At 52.2% G+C, this 17,654-nt stretch overlaps 1 protein-coding gene across 1 annotated transcript in view; it reads left to right on the forward strand.

The window, feature by feature from the left end:
* MEGF11 (multiple EGF like domains 11) overlaps positions 1-17,654 on the forward strand; it is a 230,476-nt gene that overhangs the window by 36,744 nt on the left and 176,078 nt on the right. Inside the window, exon 4 of the mRNA XM_042941666.1 lies at positions 13,811-13,903. Within this exon, the coding sequence (XP_042797600.1) occupies positions 13,811-13,903 (93 nt within the window). The remainder of the gene's footprint in view (positions 1-13,810; positions 13,904-17,654) is intronic.

Consider the following 17,654-nt stretch of genomic DNA (forward strand, 5'->3'; position numbering starts at 1 on the left):
TAGCTCCTGATTTAGCTTCTCGATTGAGAGGAGATGTGAAACCAGCAGGACCACGGGCTCCTCGCTGCCGGAGGCAGGGGCAATGACAGTGCTCAGATGCTTTGGGTGGGCTTCATTGTGCTGGTCGGTGGTGGCAGCCAGGCTACAGTACCCAGGACAAAAGACTAACTCTGACAGAAAGAAGGACACTTCTCCATGGGCGGGCATCTTCGGTCCCAGCCACTCTGCTCTGTGGGGTCCTGTCACTCTGTTTCCGATCTGCTTCCGTTCTGATAGAGAAGAGCTCCCTGAAGCCTTGTTATGGGGAATCGGGAGGAGACGTAGGTTGGGGGGCAGGGAAGGGCAAGATAGCAGTTGGGCAAGCTCCGAGGAGGCAGATTTCAGCCCAGTGAAGCAAAAAGCTTTCTAGTGATCAGAGTTGTTGATACATGGACGGGGCTTCATTGATTCGTTCATTCGTAGGTTCAGCAGATGTTTCTTGAGTTCCCGCTCCAGGCCACTACTGTGCTGGGCCCTGAGGACTTGCTTTCAGAGGCTCCTGGTCCAGTGCTGAAGACCGTGAACAAGTGAAACAGTAACAAGGGACCTGTGCTTTGATGGGGAAGGGCAGGTGCTAGGGGAGCACAGATCAGGAGCACCTTATCTATCAAGGATGGCTTCCTAAAGTGGGCACCATTGAGGGTGAGACCTGAGAGATGTATTAGCCAGGCAAGGAGGAGTGGGAAGGGTGGCTACAGGAAGGAATCCAGCATGTGCAAAGGCCCGGAGGTTGGAGAGAGCCTTTCTCGCTTGCTGGTGTGGATGCAATTGAATGAGGTTGGGGCAGAGTGACTGCATTCCCTGCTGGTAGAGGCATCTCAGCAGAAGTTTGGCATGAGATGTAGGAGAGAGGCTCCAAGCTCTGGATGAGGAGGTGAAAGGGGGGACTCTAATTCCCTGGCCCTTTCTGAGATGCTGTGGTTCAGAGTGTCTGCTGAAGTCCCCAGGTTCAACATGTTCAAGTGTCACATGTGGGCTGCCTCCTCTAAAACCAATCATGGTAGTAAGAGCTGGGATTTATGGGGCGCTTGCTAGAAGCCCACTCTGTCAACTGCTTGATTATTTCAGCGAGTCCCCCACAGCACCCTTTATTTAGGCAGTGCCGTTGGTCCAGTTTCACAGATAAAGAACCCAAGGCTTTGCGATGTTAGGTCATTTCACTTGACCCAAGATCACATAGCTAGTTAAGTGGAAGAATCAGGACTTGAACCCAAGTCTGTGCATCCGGAAGCCCGTGTGCTTAATCACATGCGTCTGCCCCGGGGCCTCTCTGTCCTCCATCTGCCCGTCCTCCAGCACCCCCTCCTTTGGGACTGTGTCACGTGTGGCCACGAGAAGAGGCTGGCTCCTTCAGGAAAGGCAAGTTGCAAGACAGAACCAGGGGACTGATTTTTAAATCAGAACATTAAAAACAAAACAAAACAACAACTCGACAAGCTTCATGTTTTGCTTTCCTCGTAGGTGATGAGGATCAATTTCTCAAAGAAAAAAATCAATCAGTTGGAATGTGTCTTTCTAGAGTAAGCCTGGCATCTGTCAAATGGGGAAAAAAAAAGACCCGGAGAAAGATTTTCTTGGGTTGTGCGCTGGGCGTTGCTGACTCAGGCCGTATGCTCCAACATCATTAACAAGTTGAAAAGCTGTTGCTGCATGTAAGAATGCAGTATTGGTGGTTTGAACAGCTCAGCCGGGAAAATCTTTTACAAAGCGAGGAGGGTTGAGAGCACCAGGAGCGTCCACCAGCAGGTGCCGGGCCCACAGGATGGATTAAGGGAATTGACAGCCACACTGGGGCTTTTGTCAGGCCCAGTGTTTGGACAGGATTGCTCTACGTGGAAACCCGCTAGGGACATCCTGACGAGTTGGCAAATTGATGACAATTATTAACGGTGAAGCCAAGGGCACCTGGGTGGCTCAGTCGGTTGAACGTCTGACTTTGGCTCAGGTCGTGATCTCGCAGTTTGTGGGTTTGGGCCCCACGTCGGGCTCTGTGCTGACAGCTCAGAGCCTGGAGCCTGCTTTGGATTCTGTGTCTCCCTCTCTCTCTGCCCCTTCCCTGCTTACACTCTGTCTCTCTCTGTCTCTCAAAATATGAATAAAAATGTTTAAAAAAAGTTAAGCCATGTTGAAGCAAGCCATGAGAGGCAGGCTAATATCTTGGGGTGATTGGTAGAGATACAAGAAAGGTTCCCAGGGGAGTCTGCCGTCTGATACTGACGTTTAATGATTGGTGGCCCTCAGAGCTCCAGGCTAGAAGGGGGAGGCCCAAACCCCAGACTGAAATCCTTCTCATTGGGTTTTGCTGAACAGCTCTTATCTATTAGCTGGAGAGTTACTGGAATCTTTCTAAAGAGCATTTCACTAGGCTACCGTGAGATGATTTGGGACTTGGCATTCCCCTGGTCTCTTAGCTGAATTATGTATTCAACCCCAACCAGACTGGTGTGGCCCACTTTATTTATTTATTTATTTATTTATTTATTTATTTATTTAAATTTTTGTTTTTAACGTTTATTTATTTTTGAGACAGAGAGAGACAGAGCACGAACGGGGGAGGGTCAGAGAGAGAGGGAGACACAGAATCTGAAACAGGCTCCAGGCTCTGAGCAGTCAGCACAGAGCCCCACGCGGGGCTCGAACTCACATACCGCGAGATCGTGACCTGAGCCGAAGTCGGACGCTTAACCGACTGAGCCACCCAGGCGCCCCCTAGGCGCTGGTAGGGCTAGGTAGGCACTCAGGATGAAGGGAAAGGGGAGTGGTCCTTTGTAGATTCAGACACCTATTCATTCCACATTTAGTTATTGAACACCTGCCGTGGGTCAGGCACCATGTGAGGCGAGGGGACATAAAGATGAACAACAGAGGGCTGTTCTTTCTGCCCTTGTGGAATTTATGGGAGATAGACCAGTGGCACAGAGTAGTCAGTTCTGTGCCCTATGGGGGCATACCAGATGCTGTAGGAGCAGGGAGAGGGGTGGGCAGTGCAGTCAGGGAGAGCTTCCTGCGGGAAGTGGCGTCCAAGTTCGTGTGAAGGGTAACCAGAAGTGGTAAGAGAGCTGCAGGGCTGGGTTACAGATGGGTTCCAGGCTCTAAGAAGGCCCGGGGTAGAGAGGCTCATTCACAACCAGCAGATACTCCACGTGCCAAAGAAGAGACGGCAGGAGCGAGGGTCGAGGCTGGAGAGGTGAGAGATGGGAAGAAGGAAGGTACAGGAAGTTTTCTTCTAGCAGAAAACCTTAAGAGGCAAAATCCTCATAGTCTATAGGCGTGGGGAAGGCAGATACAGTCTCTGGCACATGGTAGGTGCTCAGTAAAGGTATTATGAATGAATGTCAAGTCGAACGTCCCCTCTTCTGTGAAGCTTTTCCCCTGTCAACATACAGCATTGCCTCCCATTTGTTGGCACGCGTCCTGCACCCCGACCTGGCTATGGTTTCGGCACCAGAGACATTGTAGTGCCCCCACCTGCCTACCCAGCCACCCCCCTGTCTGCTCGCCCTTGCGCTCAGGTGCTGGCTCCAGTATTGCACTGTGGAAGCGGGGACTGTGGCTTACTTGCTTACGGTATTCCCAGCACCCAGCAGGGGATCCGGCACAGCTTAGGAAATGCTTCCGGAGTAAGTGATTGCTCAGAGGCGGGGGAATGGAAGAGATGACCTTGAAAAAAAAATAATAGGTAGGTTCCCATGTGCCAGGCAGTGTTCTAAGCAGTTTCCTTGTATTGATGACTTGAGTTGGCAACCAAATTGTGAGGTAGAGGGCCATTGTCCCCATGTTATTGATTTGTTTTTAGTTTTTTAGTTTTATTTTTTGTCTCCACTTTAAAGATGAGCAAACTGAGGTCCAGAGAAGTAGAGTAACTTGCCTGAGGTCACAACTAGGAAGTGGCAGACCCAGGACTTGAATCCAGACAGCCTGGCTCCCAAGTCCGTTCTCTGCCTTTCCTCCCGGTCTTGGCCCCTGGGGGAATTTGAGTGCAGTCCCTCTGTGCACAACTCCCTGAGGGGACACCCCAGCTCCTAAGGGCCAGAGGAGCTCCTTGAGGGAAAGGGGTCAACAGCAGGCAGGAGGAGTGTTCACCACCTGGGAGTCCCGTGGGCAGGGCAGGGCCTGGCCATTTCTGCCTTTTGGACTCCTCTCGGTAAATCCCTGCCCAGGGGGCCCAGCACCCAGCAGGTGCCGCATAAACGCTTGTCAAGTGAATGCACGTGTGGGTGGGTATGTGCATGAAGAGTAGCGGGTGCGGGTGCTCAGGAACGGGGAGCATGCCCCTACCCAAGTTCACGTTTGCCCCCAGAAGCACCACCACGGTCCTCGAGGAGAGGAAGGGCCTGGCAGCCAGACTGTGGCCTCCTCTTGTTCCAGGCTTCTCTCCCCTGAAATCACAATTACAATCACCAGTGAGCTGAGGCTGCACCTTGGGGCCTCCTTGCCTGCCCCCAGTGCCCACACTTGCCGTGCTCCCAGGGCTATGTTCACCTCCCTGCCTCAGTGAATGAGGAAGCTGCTTCAGGTCTAACTCAGGCCCCTCTATCATTCTTTGAGCTGGAAATGAACCTAAGAATGCTCTGGGGCTGTGGCATCCCAGCTCCCCTGGCCAGCCCTGGGAAGAGGGGTGTTAATGACAACAGCATAAAAACAAGAAACAACCAGCAACAGTTATAACTAACCTCTGGTTCTAGGTGCTTTACGTGAATTAGCTCCCTTCTCCTTCTCGTCCTTCTTCTTCATTTATTTTGAGGGAGAGAGCAAGAGAGCAATTACAAGTGGGGGAGGGGCAGAGAGAGTAGGAGAGAGAATCCCAAGCGGGCCCCGCTCTGTCAGCACAGGGCCCGACAAGGGGCTCGCTCGATCTCACAACCATGAGATCATGACCTGAGCTGAAATCAAGAGTTGGACGCTCAGCTGACTGAGCCAGCCAGGTGCCCCTTAACTCATTTATTCTTTGCAGCAACTGTCTAAGTCCATAGCCATTTTATAGATGGGGAAGCTCAGGACGAGACGTGTTGCTCAAGGACATGCAGCTAATAAGTGGCAGAACAAGGACCCAGGCTTTTAGGTAAATACTAGATTGCCAAAGACTAAAACTCAGCAAAGACACCACCAGATTGAGATGGGCCGGCTTGGCAGATTGGGTGGGGGCCGCAAACCGCTGGTTACCTGTCTGAGTCCTGTGTGAGCCTTCCCAGTGCCCCCTGCCCCCCACCAGTGGGAAGAAGGGGGACCAGCAGGCCTACGGACTCCAGACAAGAAGAGCTCTTGGCTCCCAATATCAGCCCTACAGGTGAAACGCTTCCTTCCTTCCTTTCTTTCTTTCTTTGTTTTTTTTAATTGACTATTTATATCTTGGAGCCAGATGTGACCACAGCAATTCAAAGCCGACTCTAGATGTGCTTAGAAGGAAGGACCAGCTGTTTTGACTCTTCCTGGCCATGCACCGGACTTGGTGCTGGTAGCTTTAAAGGAATGATGAATTGTTTTGGAACTCTCTTTGGTGGCCTCCTTGATGTAGGCACCTGCACCTGCTCCCACATGTCACATGACCTTAGGTGTGGCAGAATCACTCATGCTAAGTGTGTCACTTGAGAATTGGCATTTGGGCCCACTTGGATGTAGGTCATTTTATTTCTAAGCAGAATCAAACGACAGCCTGATCTGTGGCTCCTCCTGCCAAGAATGTTGATGGAGGACGGATCAATGTGCCTGGGGGCACCGGGGACACTGGGTTTGGGGGAAGTTCCAGAAGCCATATGCTGCAGAATTCTGGGAGGCTACCACCTCCTTTCCCTGGCTCCCTAGCCCTCTTTTGTCCTAGCTGGGTATCAGCCTAGTTGGCCAGGGAACATGGAAGTTGTCTTTATTTATCTTGACCTTTTCATGTAAGTAATTTTTATAGTTCCATTAACTAGTAAGACCATTTGAAAACCACCAGGCAAAATATATTACCACGAACGCCTCAGGGACTTATGGGTTGTCTTGGGTGGAATGCTAATAGGAGTGAGAATTGATTCAGAGGGCTCACCGTGAGCGAGGGACAGCAGACTGGGCGCCTCGGCCAGGGAAGGGCCAGTGTTGTCTCGGCAATTTGTTTGCAGAAGAGACCCCACATCTGCCTAGACCGCTTTGCTTGATGCCAAGATACCGGTGCTGGGTCCTGGCTGCTCATATGGGCTCATCCCCTGCCCCAGGACGGATGTTCTGGCCTTATATCTATATCTCGATACATTTCTTTCGTGGCAAGCTCTGTGCCCGCCTTTGTGGAATGGAGTCTTCTCCAGCTTGGTATAAATCAAAGTATGCCAAAAAGCCAATCCCCAGTGCAGTGGAGCCCTAGACTCCCAAAGTTCGAAGGAACGTTTGGATCCTGTCCTTCAGCCCCTTCATTGCACAGAGAAACTGAGACCCAGAGGAGAAAGTGGACTATATTAGTGACGGATCTGGTGTTGGAACTTATTTATGTCACCTGTGGTCCAGGCGGTGATGGAGCACGCGGATGAGAGCAGGCCTGTTAGCATCACGTAGCTATGGGCTCAAACCTTGGCCTGGCCACTGGATCACTGAGGGCTCTGGCAAGAAACAGATGGCCTGTTAACCGAGGAGAGTTTAAGAAAGCAATTGCAGGTATCCCCCACTTATTGAAAGTGTGTGTTGAGCCATTTTGCTTTTACAGAAGACTTTTACATTACTACCTGTTTTTGTGAACACAGAGAAATCCATGGGGGATTTTTACTTTCATGAAAAAAAAGGTGCAAGTGAAGATAGCACTCCTCGTTTGCTTTGCAGCAAGCGGTTATAAAGGGAGCACGCACCCTGAGCAGCAAGAGTGACCCCACCAGGATCCTTCCCCAGGAGCTACATTTAGCATCAAGCCTGCATAGCTTTGAATTGTGTTGGAGCATCTGTGTTTTATCTCAATTTAATTTTGTGCTTCTGTTAGCAAGATGTGTCACAAGGTATCTGAAAAGCCTAAGAGGTTATTTGGGGGGGGGGGGGGGTGGCGAAATTTTTTCATATAAATTAATGGCAATTGCTTTTTTGCTTTATGCTGTTTTGGCTTACAAAAGGTTTCATAGAAATGCTCTACTTTCAAGATGGGGGGAGGGATCTGTATTTGTAAGGGCACGGGGAGGGATAAGGAATGACAGTAAGGAATGACAGAGCATTTAGGGCTAGCAGCCAAGAAGAGCCACTCCATGCTTGGGCAGGAAGAACCCCACCCCCACCCCTGCCCAAGACCTTGAGCTGTAGAGCAAAGGCCCATCACTACTGCCAATCCATTGCCCTCCCATCTCCTGCTGGTATTTCCCATTGGCCAAACCCATCCAGAAGCCAGAGGGCAAGGAAGCCCATGCAGTCCACAGAGATCTACTTCTCGGGACACAGAGAGAGGCACAGAAGGGCTGAGAGTGATCTGGAAGGGCAGATAGAGAACATGCATTCTCGGGGGGTAAAAATTGGTTCTTAGTCTGTTTGCATAGAAAGCACAAATGCACTGTGTATCTATGTATGTATTGCATGTATATGTGTTGTATGAAAAGTTCATGTCGGGAGAGTGATTAAGGACAAAATGTCTAAAATGATTCCTGGAGGGGAGTGGTTGATCATGAAAACAAGGTTGAGAAATACCGGTCTTACACCGTAGCTACGGGCATTGGCACAAATCGTTTAGCCCTTCCTGTGGTCTAGATTCCTAACTATGAATGGAGTAGTAATTATACCTGCCTCCAGGATGGAAATGGGCAACGGAAATTCAACGCCTGGCAGAGAGAAAGGACTCATCACTTGGCTTTTTCTCACTGACTGCAGTTACCAGTGTCTACCTGAGCAAGACCATCAGTGGCAACACGAGGGGGTCACTAAATCATCCATAGTCCTTGTCCCCAGCCCCGGGAGGGAAGAAAAGACTGCAGTAGAGTGCCAGCTGAGCATTTGTGGCTGCTGAAGGTTATGCCTCTCAGCTTGACGGGCCCTTGTTCCTTTGCGTGGACCCAGAGTACTACTTTAAAAAAGGAGGCTTGGCATCATCGGGTGTGTCCTAAGCACATTTTGGGCTTTGTTTTACCATGTGATCATACCTGGGAGTGAGTAAATGATAGCAAAATAGAAGGGCAAAAGGCACCTTTAGAGTCCCATAGTCTGACTTCCCACCAGCCGGGAACCTTCTGGAGCAAAAGGGCCCTGTCCCCTCACAAAGTACCAGAGAGTAAGTATTTTAGGTTTTGTTGACCATCCATCTCTGCGGCAACAGTTCCACTCTGTCCCTGTAGTGCAAAATCAGCCGTGGTAATATGTATGTGAATGGGCATGGCTGTGCTCCAAGAGATCTCTATTCACAGAAATAGGCAGCCGGCAGGATTTGGCTCGAGGGCCAGCTTGCCTGCCGACCCCTCCCTTCTGTAGGGTCCTCTGTGCTCTGCTTGAATGTTCCCAGCGATAGGTTGCTCCCTACCTATAGAAACACCCTTTCGAACTGCTGAACCCATTCAGGTGTTAGAAAGCCTTGCCTCGGGTTAGCCTGAAATCTGTCCCCTTGTCACATGTGCCCCTGGATCCCTCTTCTCTCTGGGACAGAACGGCTCCCGCTTCTCTTCAGCAGCATTTCAGCCTGCCCCGCGGATTGTGACCTGCCTCCCACCCTGTACTTTCTTCTCCAGGCTAGACAACACGGTACCCGCCCTCCCAACAAGTCCCAACCTTCACATGACCGTCACAGGTCCACACCCTCTACATCCTGATCCTTTTCTCCGGGCTTGTTAATGTCCCTTCCTCAGAAAGGACAGGTACTCAAAAGAGTCACCACCAGCCACGCATAGGGCATCTGTAAAGTATGACCCAACGGGAGGTCTGGGGATATTTAAGACTATGGATTTAGTCTCAAGTGGCTCACAGTCTGGTTGGGGAGACCAAATGACCCCAAGCTAAGGGGGAAGTGGCAGGAGGCCAAGTGAACTATGTGCCACCGACTGCCTCCCCTGTCCCCCCTCCCCCCCATACACACATACAGTATGTCATGGGATTCGGTGGAAGAAGAGGCCTCTCTGGGCTGGGTCAGTCAGGGGACCCTTGTGTGGAGAGGGGGGGTTCTGGTGGGAAAACATTTTGCCTTCCATAGATGTGCAGACTGGGCGTCTGAAGCCTCCCTAGCTTCTCGGTAGAGCTGGGTGATGGAGGCTATGCCTGGCCTTGGTGACCCTGGTGACCCAGGGCTAGGGAGCCCAGTGGAAGTGTTTTGAGCCTCCAGCTGCTGTGAGGTGACACGGTGGAGGCTGAATAGCCCTAGAAGCGTCACAGGCTGTGAGCAGTAGAGGAACTTGAAGGGTGATAAGTTGCAGTGTGCTTGTTTTACAGACCAGAGAGAGGAGGCCACCTGCCTAGAGTCATATGGCAGGAGTACAGAGCCCGAACTCACGCTGCAGTCTCCTGCCTCCTAGTCCAGTGCTGTTTCCAAAGGAATGAAGGACAGAAACCAGGCTCCCTGTGATGTTAAGGTTTACCAGGCCGTAGAAAGGGGATGGGGCTTGGGGGCCAGGAAGTGGGACTAGGGTAGTGGCAGTGATCCAGGCATTTCAAGGAGGGTGTGGGCAGAATGATAGCTTGTGATGATTCATGGCTGAATGGGACTTTACAGACCTCATCTGGTCTTGTCTCAATTTATAGGTAAAGCTGCAGGGCCCGGAGAGGAAAGTGAGATGTTTGGTATCATTGAGATAGATGCAGATAGTCATAAACCCAGATCTCCTCACTCCTGGAGCTGTCCTGCAACCCCACACCATTGGTGCTCAAGACCCCCAGTCACCCTGGTCCCCTGTGGCCAGAAACAGCCAGAGCCAATGGGCAGGGACTAGAGATTTGGTGTCTGTGTGCCAGCCGCTGGCCTTGGCACTTTCCATGTTTTTCATTCAGTCTTTGCCAACCACTCACGAGTTAGGTACTATTATTATCCCCATTTTACAGATGAAGGAACTGGGGCATGGAAGGTTAGATAATTGGCTTATCGTCCTGTAATTGTAATTGACAGATAGGGAATTGAAACCTAGGTCGTCACATTACCTACCACCCTGGCCTCCCCACCAGGGGCGGAGACAGGGGTGCCCTCCAGCGTACCATCCCCTATCAGGGATTGTCAGCAGATCCCTACAGCCCTCCCCATGTGTCTTGGGACTCCGTGAAGGGTGAGAGTGAGGGGGACAGCCTGTGTGTGGAGGCCCCCGCCTCGGGTCTGAGGACACCTTACTAAATAACAATAGCAAGACTCCTACCGTACTTACTATACCACAGGCACCGCTCTGGGTGCTTTGTCAACTCATATAATCCTCACACACAGCCTGAGGCCCGTCCTGTCGCTGGCCCCCACTGGACAGATGGGGACTGACACAGAGGTAGTACGCACTTGCCTGAGGTCTAGAGCTACTAAGTGGCATCCCTGGGCCCAGAACTGGCTTTCTGGCGCAGTCTTTGCTCTTAACCACTGTGCTGTGCTGCTTCTCGCTAAAGATGCCTCCAGTCCCCAGATGCTAGAGGCAGGACGGAGGCAGGACGGTAGGTGGTGGGAAGCTGAGGGAGCAGAGGCTCAAGTTTCTCAGTGGGGCCAGGAGAGGGAAGGTGGCTGGCCCTCGGTCACACCGTGGGCCTATGTCACGGCCAGCCTCTGCTTCCCTGTCCCCAACAGCAACGGAAAGAGGGGCTTAACAAAAGGCCCCTGTGTAGAGTCACAGGGCAGAGAAGAGGGAGGCCAGTGTGGCAGAAGCCTAACTCGGCCCCTCCCAGGACCTAGACAGAAGCTGGAATGAGGGGCTGGGGTCGGAAAGAACTTCGGGCACCTGTTCACTCCAGGAGTGGCTGCTGTGTAAACCCCAGGCGTCTGTAGAGGGGCTGTCCACCGCTGGGCCACAGTGGAGTCAAGGGGAGGAGTCAGGTGCCCCCGCCCCAGGGAAGAGCATGCGTCTCCCCTCCATTCTCCTCAGGAGACTGTCCTCCCAGCACCCACGTCCTGGGCCCTCTCCGCCAGGCCCATAAGCACACAGTGGCCCAATCGCCAAATATGGCTGTCTGAGCCTTGGATCTCTGCCATCAATGGTTCATGCTTCAAGCGACACCGTCTAAACGACACCTATGAAATATGAACGGATTGAGGTTTTGACACGCAGATAGCCCAGGCACAGTACCGGGGTGATGAGGAGGGGCAGGGGATAATGAGGTCTTGAGGGACCACAGGGACAGCAGCCACACCGGGAGTGGGGGGCGGGGGGGCGCTCTTCTCCGCACATGGGGTCACTGGGGGCCGGTGCTGGATACAGGGCTGAGATGGGGTAGGTGCTCGACAGATTTTCCTAGGGCTTCCTGGGGTTTTGGGGAGAGGCCAAGGGAAAAGGTGGCGTGGGGCTTGCCCAGAGCCCCCGAAGGCCTCACCCTTCCAGCGAGGGGGAGGGTGCAGGAGGTAGGCCTGTGCTCAGGTCTCCAGAGGGAGAAGGGCCGGAGAGAGGCCAGGGTTAGCAGGACACTTCGTCTTTCCTCCCTCCGCCCTTGAGCTGCCCTGAGCCCCCTGCGCAGCACCCCCTGCGGGGGGCTCAGTGTGTTGGAAGCAGCTTCTCTGGCCTCTGCCTTCAGCTCTCACCCTCCTTGGGGTCAACCCCAGCACCCTGTGCTGTCCCTCTGGGCTGGCTCCCCCAGCCCCTGAGCTATGTGGGCAGAGGGAGACATCCAGCTGGGTGAGAGGTGAAGGTCCGTGGCCTTGGGCACCTCTCCCCTCCCTCTCAGGAGGCTCATCCCCGAGTCCTTCCTTCCTGGTCAAGAAACCACACGCTATCCATGAGGTCACAAACACTCGGGCCTCAGTTCCTCCGGGTCTAAAATGAAGGGGTTGGACGTGATTTTCTCTGAGGTCTCTTCTAGCCCTGATGCTTAGAGTTTCGTTGTTCCCTGTCTGCCCTCGCCGCCCCCAGGCAGAGCCCCCCCGGGATCAAGGTGTTGCTCTGTGCTGTCAGAAAGCAGCTGGAGGGGTCTTGAGCTAATCCGACGAGCTGACGGGAGGGTCTGCGGGAAGGCTGAGGGGCCTCTGGGGGTGCAGATGGGGGAAAGGAGCAGCTGAGGCCAGGGCTTGGAGCTGGCTGGGCTGGGTGCTGGCCTCTGAGGGGGAGCCTGGGGATGGACATCTGGTATCCAGTGTGTTCTGGGCACATTGACCCATTTGAGTTTGGAAAGGCCGGTGGAGGAGAGACAGCTAGGGCGGCAGGAGTGGCCAACGAAGCCTTGCTAGCTGCTGGGTGAGCAGCTCACTGTGACTCTTAAGTGGAGCTGGTCACTGGGGCCAGGGGCCAGCCCAGTTCCCCAGTGAGAACTGGGTGAACTGGTCGGCCCTGGCCATCCTCTGGAGCTCCAAGCGAGGGCATGTGGAGATCTTCACAGACCAGAACCCTCCCTGAAGGCCACCTGTGCAAATGAGAAGGACTTGGGTGCCAGGGCCCTCCCCAGACATACCATAGCCGGGCTTGTAGAGGACAGGCTGACTGCAGACCACTGACCTGTGTGTGGGGCATCTGAAATGACTCCTCTGGGGGCTTGGGCAAAGCCAAGGCAACAGCTTCAGGGTCAGCGTCCGTGTTGGGGAGGGGCCGGAGGGACCTCACACCAGCCCTAAAATGGACTTTGTTGTCTAACCTGGCAGCGGCCTCTCGGTGGACCTCCAGGCCAGGCAGTGGACGTGGCAATAGAGGGGGTGTTTGGAGATCAGTGGTTGCTCCTCAGAGCTCCCCGTTGGGGCCCACCTGCTCCCCCAGCCCAGGCCAGTTCCAGGCAGAGAGAAGGTCTCTCTCATTGCTTGTCAGAAAGAAGCAGTTCATCTAGATCCCGTCTAAGAAATTGACAGGGTCGATGGTAGCTGCTGATTTCCTGAGCTTACAAAATTGGCCTGGGTGGCAAATGGGGGTTTTCTGTAATCCTTCACTGATGGATTAGATGGTGGGGCAGATCTCGCAGGAGCAAAGGACGACCTTGAGAAAATGTGGATGTCAAAGGAAGAGAGAAATAATCCCCCTTCCTCAAACCGCTGCCAATAAGCCTTCTCGGCATTGGAGGAAGTTGATGGAAAGTTTGCTGCTGCTGCTGCCTCCCGGCTCAGGAGGCTGTAGCATTTGACTGCATGATAAGAAATTGCCAGACACTTTCTAATTACAATTATCATCATCGTAGATGTCTCTCTTAATTACTTTCTTATAATTAGCTGTTGCTTTTTCCTTAGCATTTGTGTACTTTGCAGATTTGCTGACATTTGAGAGCCCCAAAATAGGGACATTTGGGGAGGAGAGCAGAAGGTGGGGGGAACCTGCTACCTTTCAGGCAACCTGATACAATTCGGGGCCCTTGTGGAAAGAAACCGGGGAAAGCCGAAGATGGACGTGACCGGTCACTTCCTGAGCTTATGGGAAAGAGAGTAGGAGTGTGGGTTTAGGGCCGGGGTTTGTGGAGGGTCTCCAAGTGTTAAATCTTGGACAGAATGTTCTTGAAAAGCTAGGGCTTCCATTTCTCAGGCTTGGGTTTCCTTTTAGGAAGGAAAGTGTGCTGGGATGAAGCACACTCCTGTTGGATCCATTTCAGAGTTAATTAAATGACTGGGGTCAGGAGTAGCTTGATTTCCCCCAAAGCCAGTGATGCATTCTGAGCATCCTTGGGCCCCAGGGGATCATTATAAAGTGGTTTATGCTCTTTGACCAGATGGTTGGTTTTCACTGTCTGTTCCTGTTCTTCCTCCCTCTCTCCCGGCCCCCTGCAGCCCTGTGTACGGAAGAGTGTGTGCACGGCCGCTGTGTTTCCCCGGACACCTGCCACTGTGAGCCTGGCTGGGGAGGGCCCGACTGTTCCAGTGGTGAGTCTGGGGCCTTTTGGGGCCAGGAGGGGTCCCTTGGCTCTGGTTTGGGAGGGGCCGTGCCATGTGCGTGCTGAATTCTTTGCGTTGGCCTGGGGTAGCCCAGGCGAGTGTGAGCATCAGGGAGGAGGGAAACCTGCAGTTTACCTGATGACACTTGGGGCAGAAGTCTCCAGGGGCGTGGGGGTAATGGTTTGTGGGGTCTGGAGGGGCATTGTACATCACATTTGTATGGAACTGTGGAGTATTTGTACAACTCTGGCTTGCTGAAACACTTCTAGATATGGTCTTTCAAGGGTTGGTGTGAAATTGAGATGCCACCCAAGGGTGCAGACCCAGGGGGTCAAGGACTGTGGTGAAGGCCTGGTCCTCAGCTTCATTGGTTTAAAGGCCAAGTTCTGTGGGTGCTCACAGAAGCTTGAGGGACCAATTCATGAGACTGGTGGGCACTGGGATACCTCTGTGTCCCCAAAAGTAGGAGGATGAGACTCTTAGGGCGTGGGTCACTGGATTCCTGCATTTCTCTGGGTAGAAAGTTCATATTCTCTGGACAAGGCTTCCTAGAAAGGATGGGGTGAGACAGACACTCTCGGGACAGACCTACAGGGCATCGTCTCTGCTGTGGGACTGGCCACCGAGAGGGTGGGGCACACCCAGCAGCTGCTCTGGGAGTCCTCTGCCAAGACCCCAGCTGAAGACCACTCCTGCTCTTCTGGCTCATTTCCCCTAAATTCTCACAGATGACCCTCTTTCCATTGGCACAGGTTGCAGTCAATGGTTGGTTCACATTATGGTCTTCCATGATTTTCAAACAGGCCTCGATGAGTGTTGAAGCCCAGTTTTCTTCGTGCCTTGAGCTGGGGTAGAGTGTCCTCTTTATTGTGACTTGAGACAATAGCATATCTAAGCAGATCCATTGGGGATCTAACCCCCAGTATTTGCCTGTCTTTGGGACCCACCTCCCCATTCCCCGTCCCATTACAGACAGCTGCAATGGTCATGAAAACTTGAAGAGGGGAAAGGTGGGCCCATGTTGGCCCAATGTGGTGGTCTTTCCCTTTTCCACTGGCTCTGCTGGGCTGGAAACATCTAGTTCTAGTTCTTTTTTCCAAAGGCTTTGACTGGAGCCTCTCTGTCTACCCAGTGCATGAGGATATACTCCACAGCAAGGCTATTAGATGTGGTTTTGTTTTGAGCCTGGGTGGTTATCTTGGCTTGGAGGGGCCAGAATCAGGAGACTCTCTGCAATGCACTGGGCCTCCAGTGACCACAGTGGTCTCCTCCTGCCACCTGTTTCCCTGCTTTGAGGTGGGCCAGGGGTTCCTCCAAACAACGGAAAGTAAACCTGAGAGTCTCCTGAGGTAAAGAAATGTGTCCAATTAGTCTTTCTGTGAACAAACAGGAAACATGTTGGCTAAAATGTTCAAGAGCTTCTTCCCGGCTTGTGCTCGTCCATGTTTTGTTTTATGTAACTTTGTTTACCATGAATCTTTGATGAAGAGCTAACGTGGATTAGGTGAACCCTGCTGGGACAGGTCTGCTTGCTGCTGCTGGATTACAATGTCAAGGGCAGCCTGTTGGCGGTTGAAATACAGCCTGAGTCTCAGGAGCCCTGAGTGCATATAAACCACCATCGGCAATCAGCCTAAGTGTGTTTGGTGTTTACTATATGCTGGGCACGGGGTGGGCCCTGACAGGTCTTTCAGACATGGTCTGCCTCTCTCAGGGTTTCTGTCTGGTGAAAGAAATGGAAAGAAGGCAGCAGTCGATTTAACAGGACTGGGCAGGTTGGAGGTAACATACAGCGTACCAACATACGGTATGGTGTAACATACAGGGAAATGGCCTCGGTAGTTGCCAGTACAAAATTGGACTGCTCAATTTCCCCACCCCCGATTCAGTCATCAGACTTGGTGAGCAACCCATAAGCTGTTTCCTCAGTTAAACCCATGTTCGTGGGCTGAAGAGCCACCACCCCCTAAGTCTACTCGAAGGCACGTAGTACTGAGCCCGGAGGAGGCCCCGAAAGATGGGTTCCAACCCTCTGCTGGAACCAGCACTGAAGGACAGGAATTCACAGACTCTGACTTTCAAAGTCACTCAGGGCATTGAATACTTGGATGTCACTAAGGGCCTTCTGACTCCTTCCTGAGTCCCTCCATTAACAAAGAGCTCCCTGCCTCCAGTGAAAGCACATGCTGACTATTGGAAAGTTTTCCCTTCTACTGAGTGGAAACCTGTCTCAAGCTTTCACCAGTCAGTTCTCACTCATGGTAAAGCCCAGGGCAGGGTGATGGATCGCCATGACTCTCCCAGCCATGTCTGGAATTTCTCCCAAGGTGATCAGTGAACAAGGCCACAGACTGTGTATGGGAAGATGTTCTTCAAAAAAGTAGTTGATAATAGGGGGCATCTGGGTGGCTCAGTCGGTTAAGCGTCCGACTTCGGCTCAGGTCATCATCTCATCATGAGTTTGAGCCCTGCCTTGGGCTCTGTGCTGGCAGCTCAGAGCCTGGAGCCTGTTTCAGATTCTGTATCTCCCTCTCTCTCTCTGCCCCTTCCTTGCTCCCACTCTTTCTCTTTTTCAAAAATAAATGAACATTAAAAAAATAAGTAGTTGATAACAGCCACTGGGGCTACATAGAAGAAACCAGAGTTCCCTTCCATGGGTCAGCCCTTTGGGTGTTAGAGATAGCAATCACTTCCTTCCCCAGGTTTTTATTCTCCAAACTCTTTTGTTTCTCCTGACATGGTCTGATCTGCCTTCCCCATCCATTGGCTGTGGCCTTTATTCCTCTTAAACTATCATTTCTGGGTCTGACCACACAACATAGGCTTGCCTGGAAAAAAGAATAATAGAAATAGGTTATTTATTGAATTTTACTATGCGCTAGGTACTCTTCTCACTTAATTTTCACAACCCTATGGAAGAGGAATGGTTATGAGCCCTATTTATGGATGAGAAAGTCGAAGCACAGAAAGGCTAAAGAACTTTCCACAGGCTCGCACCTGGTACATGGTGAAACCGGGGCTGTGAAGCAAGCAAAAACCTGAGTCCCAGACTTGAACTCTTAATTTTTATGTTCTTCCTCTGGATCCTGAACCTCTGTTAATACAGCTTAGGGTTGAGATCGGTCTTTGATGAGAAAACAGTGCTGCTCACAGAGGAAAGAAGGATCTGCTTGAAAGATGTGTCCCTGAGATAGTGTTGTGCAGACAGATCAATCCGCTGTGGGTCACGAACTGTGACTAGGTGTACTGCAAGCAATTTGCACGTGCTTGCTGGTGTGCCGCTGGATGCCTGTCTGCCTCAGCGTGCCTTGGGGTCTCTGTGGGGCCCGGGCCCCTGCGGATGGGTGTCCCGGTCAGTGCAGTGTGTACCTCTGGAGATTTCTGCATGGGAGCTGCCCGTGTGCATGTCTGTATGTGTGGTACCCTTGCAGGGAAGCTTTGGTTTCTGTTTAATGGAAAGCATCATTCTTGTTTTTCTGATGATAAAATTATACCTGTTCACGTTAAAAAGAAAATCCAGGGCATCTGGGGGGCTCAGTCGGCTAAGTATCTGACTTCAGCTCACGGTTGGTGAGTTCGAGTCCCTCATGGGGTGAGCTCGAGCCCCACTTTGGGTGAGCCTCGCTTCTCTCTCTCTCTCTCTCTCTCTCCTTGCCCCTCATGGGATTCTCTCTCTCTCTCTCTCTCTGCCCCTTGCTCACTTGTGCCCTCTTTCTCTCTCAAAAAACACAACAGAGGG

Source organism: Panthera leo, chromosome B3 (genome assembly GCF_018350215.1).
Source record: "Panthera leo isolate Ple1 chromosome B3, P.leo_Ple1_pat1.1, whole genome shotgun sequence".
Classification (NCBI taxonomy): Eukaryota; Metazoa; Chordata; class Mammalia; order Carnivora; family Felidae; genus Panthera; species Panthera leo.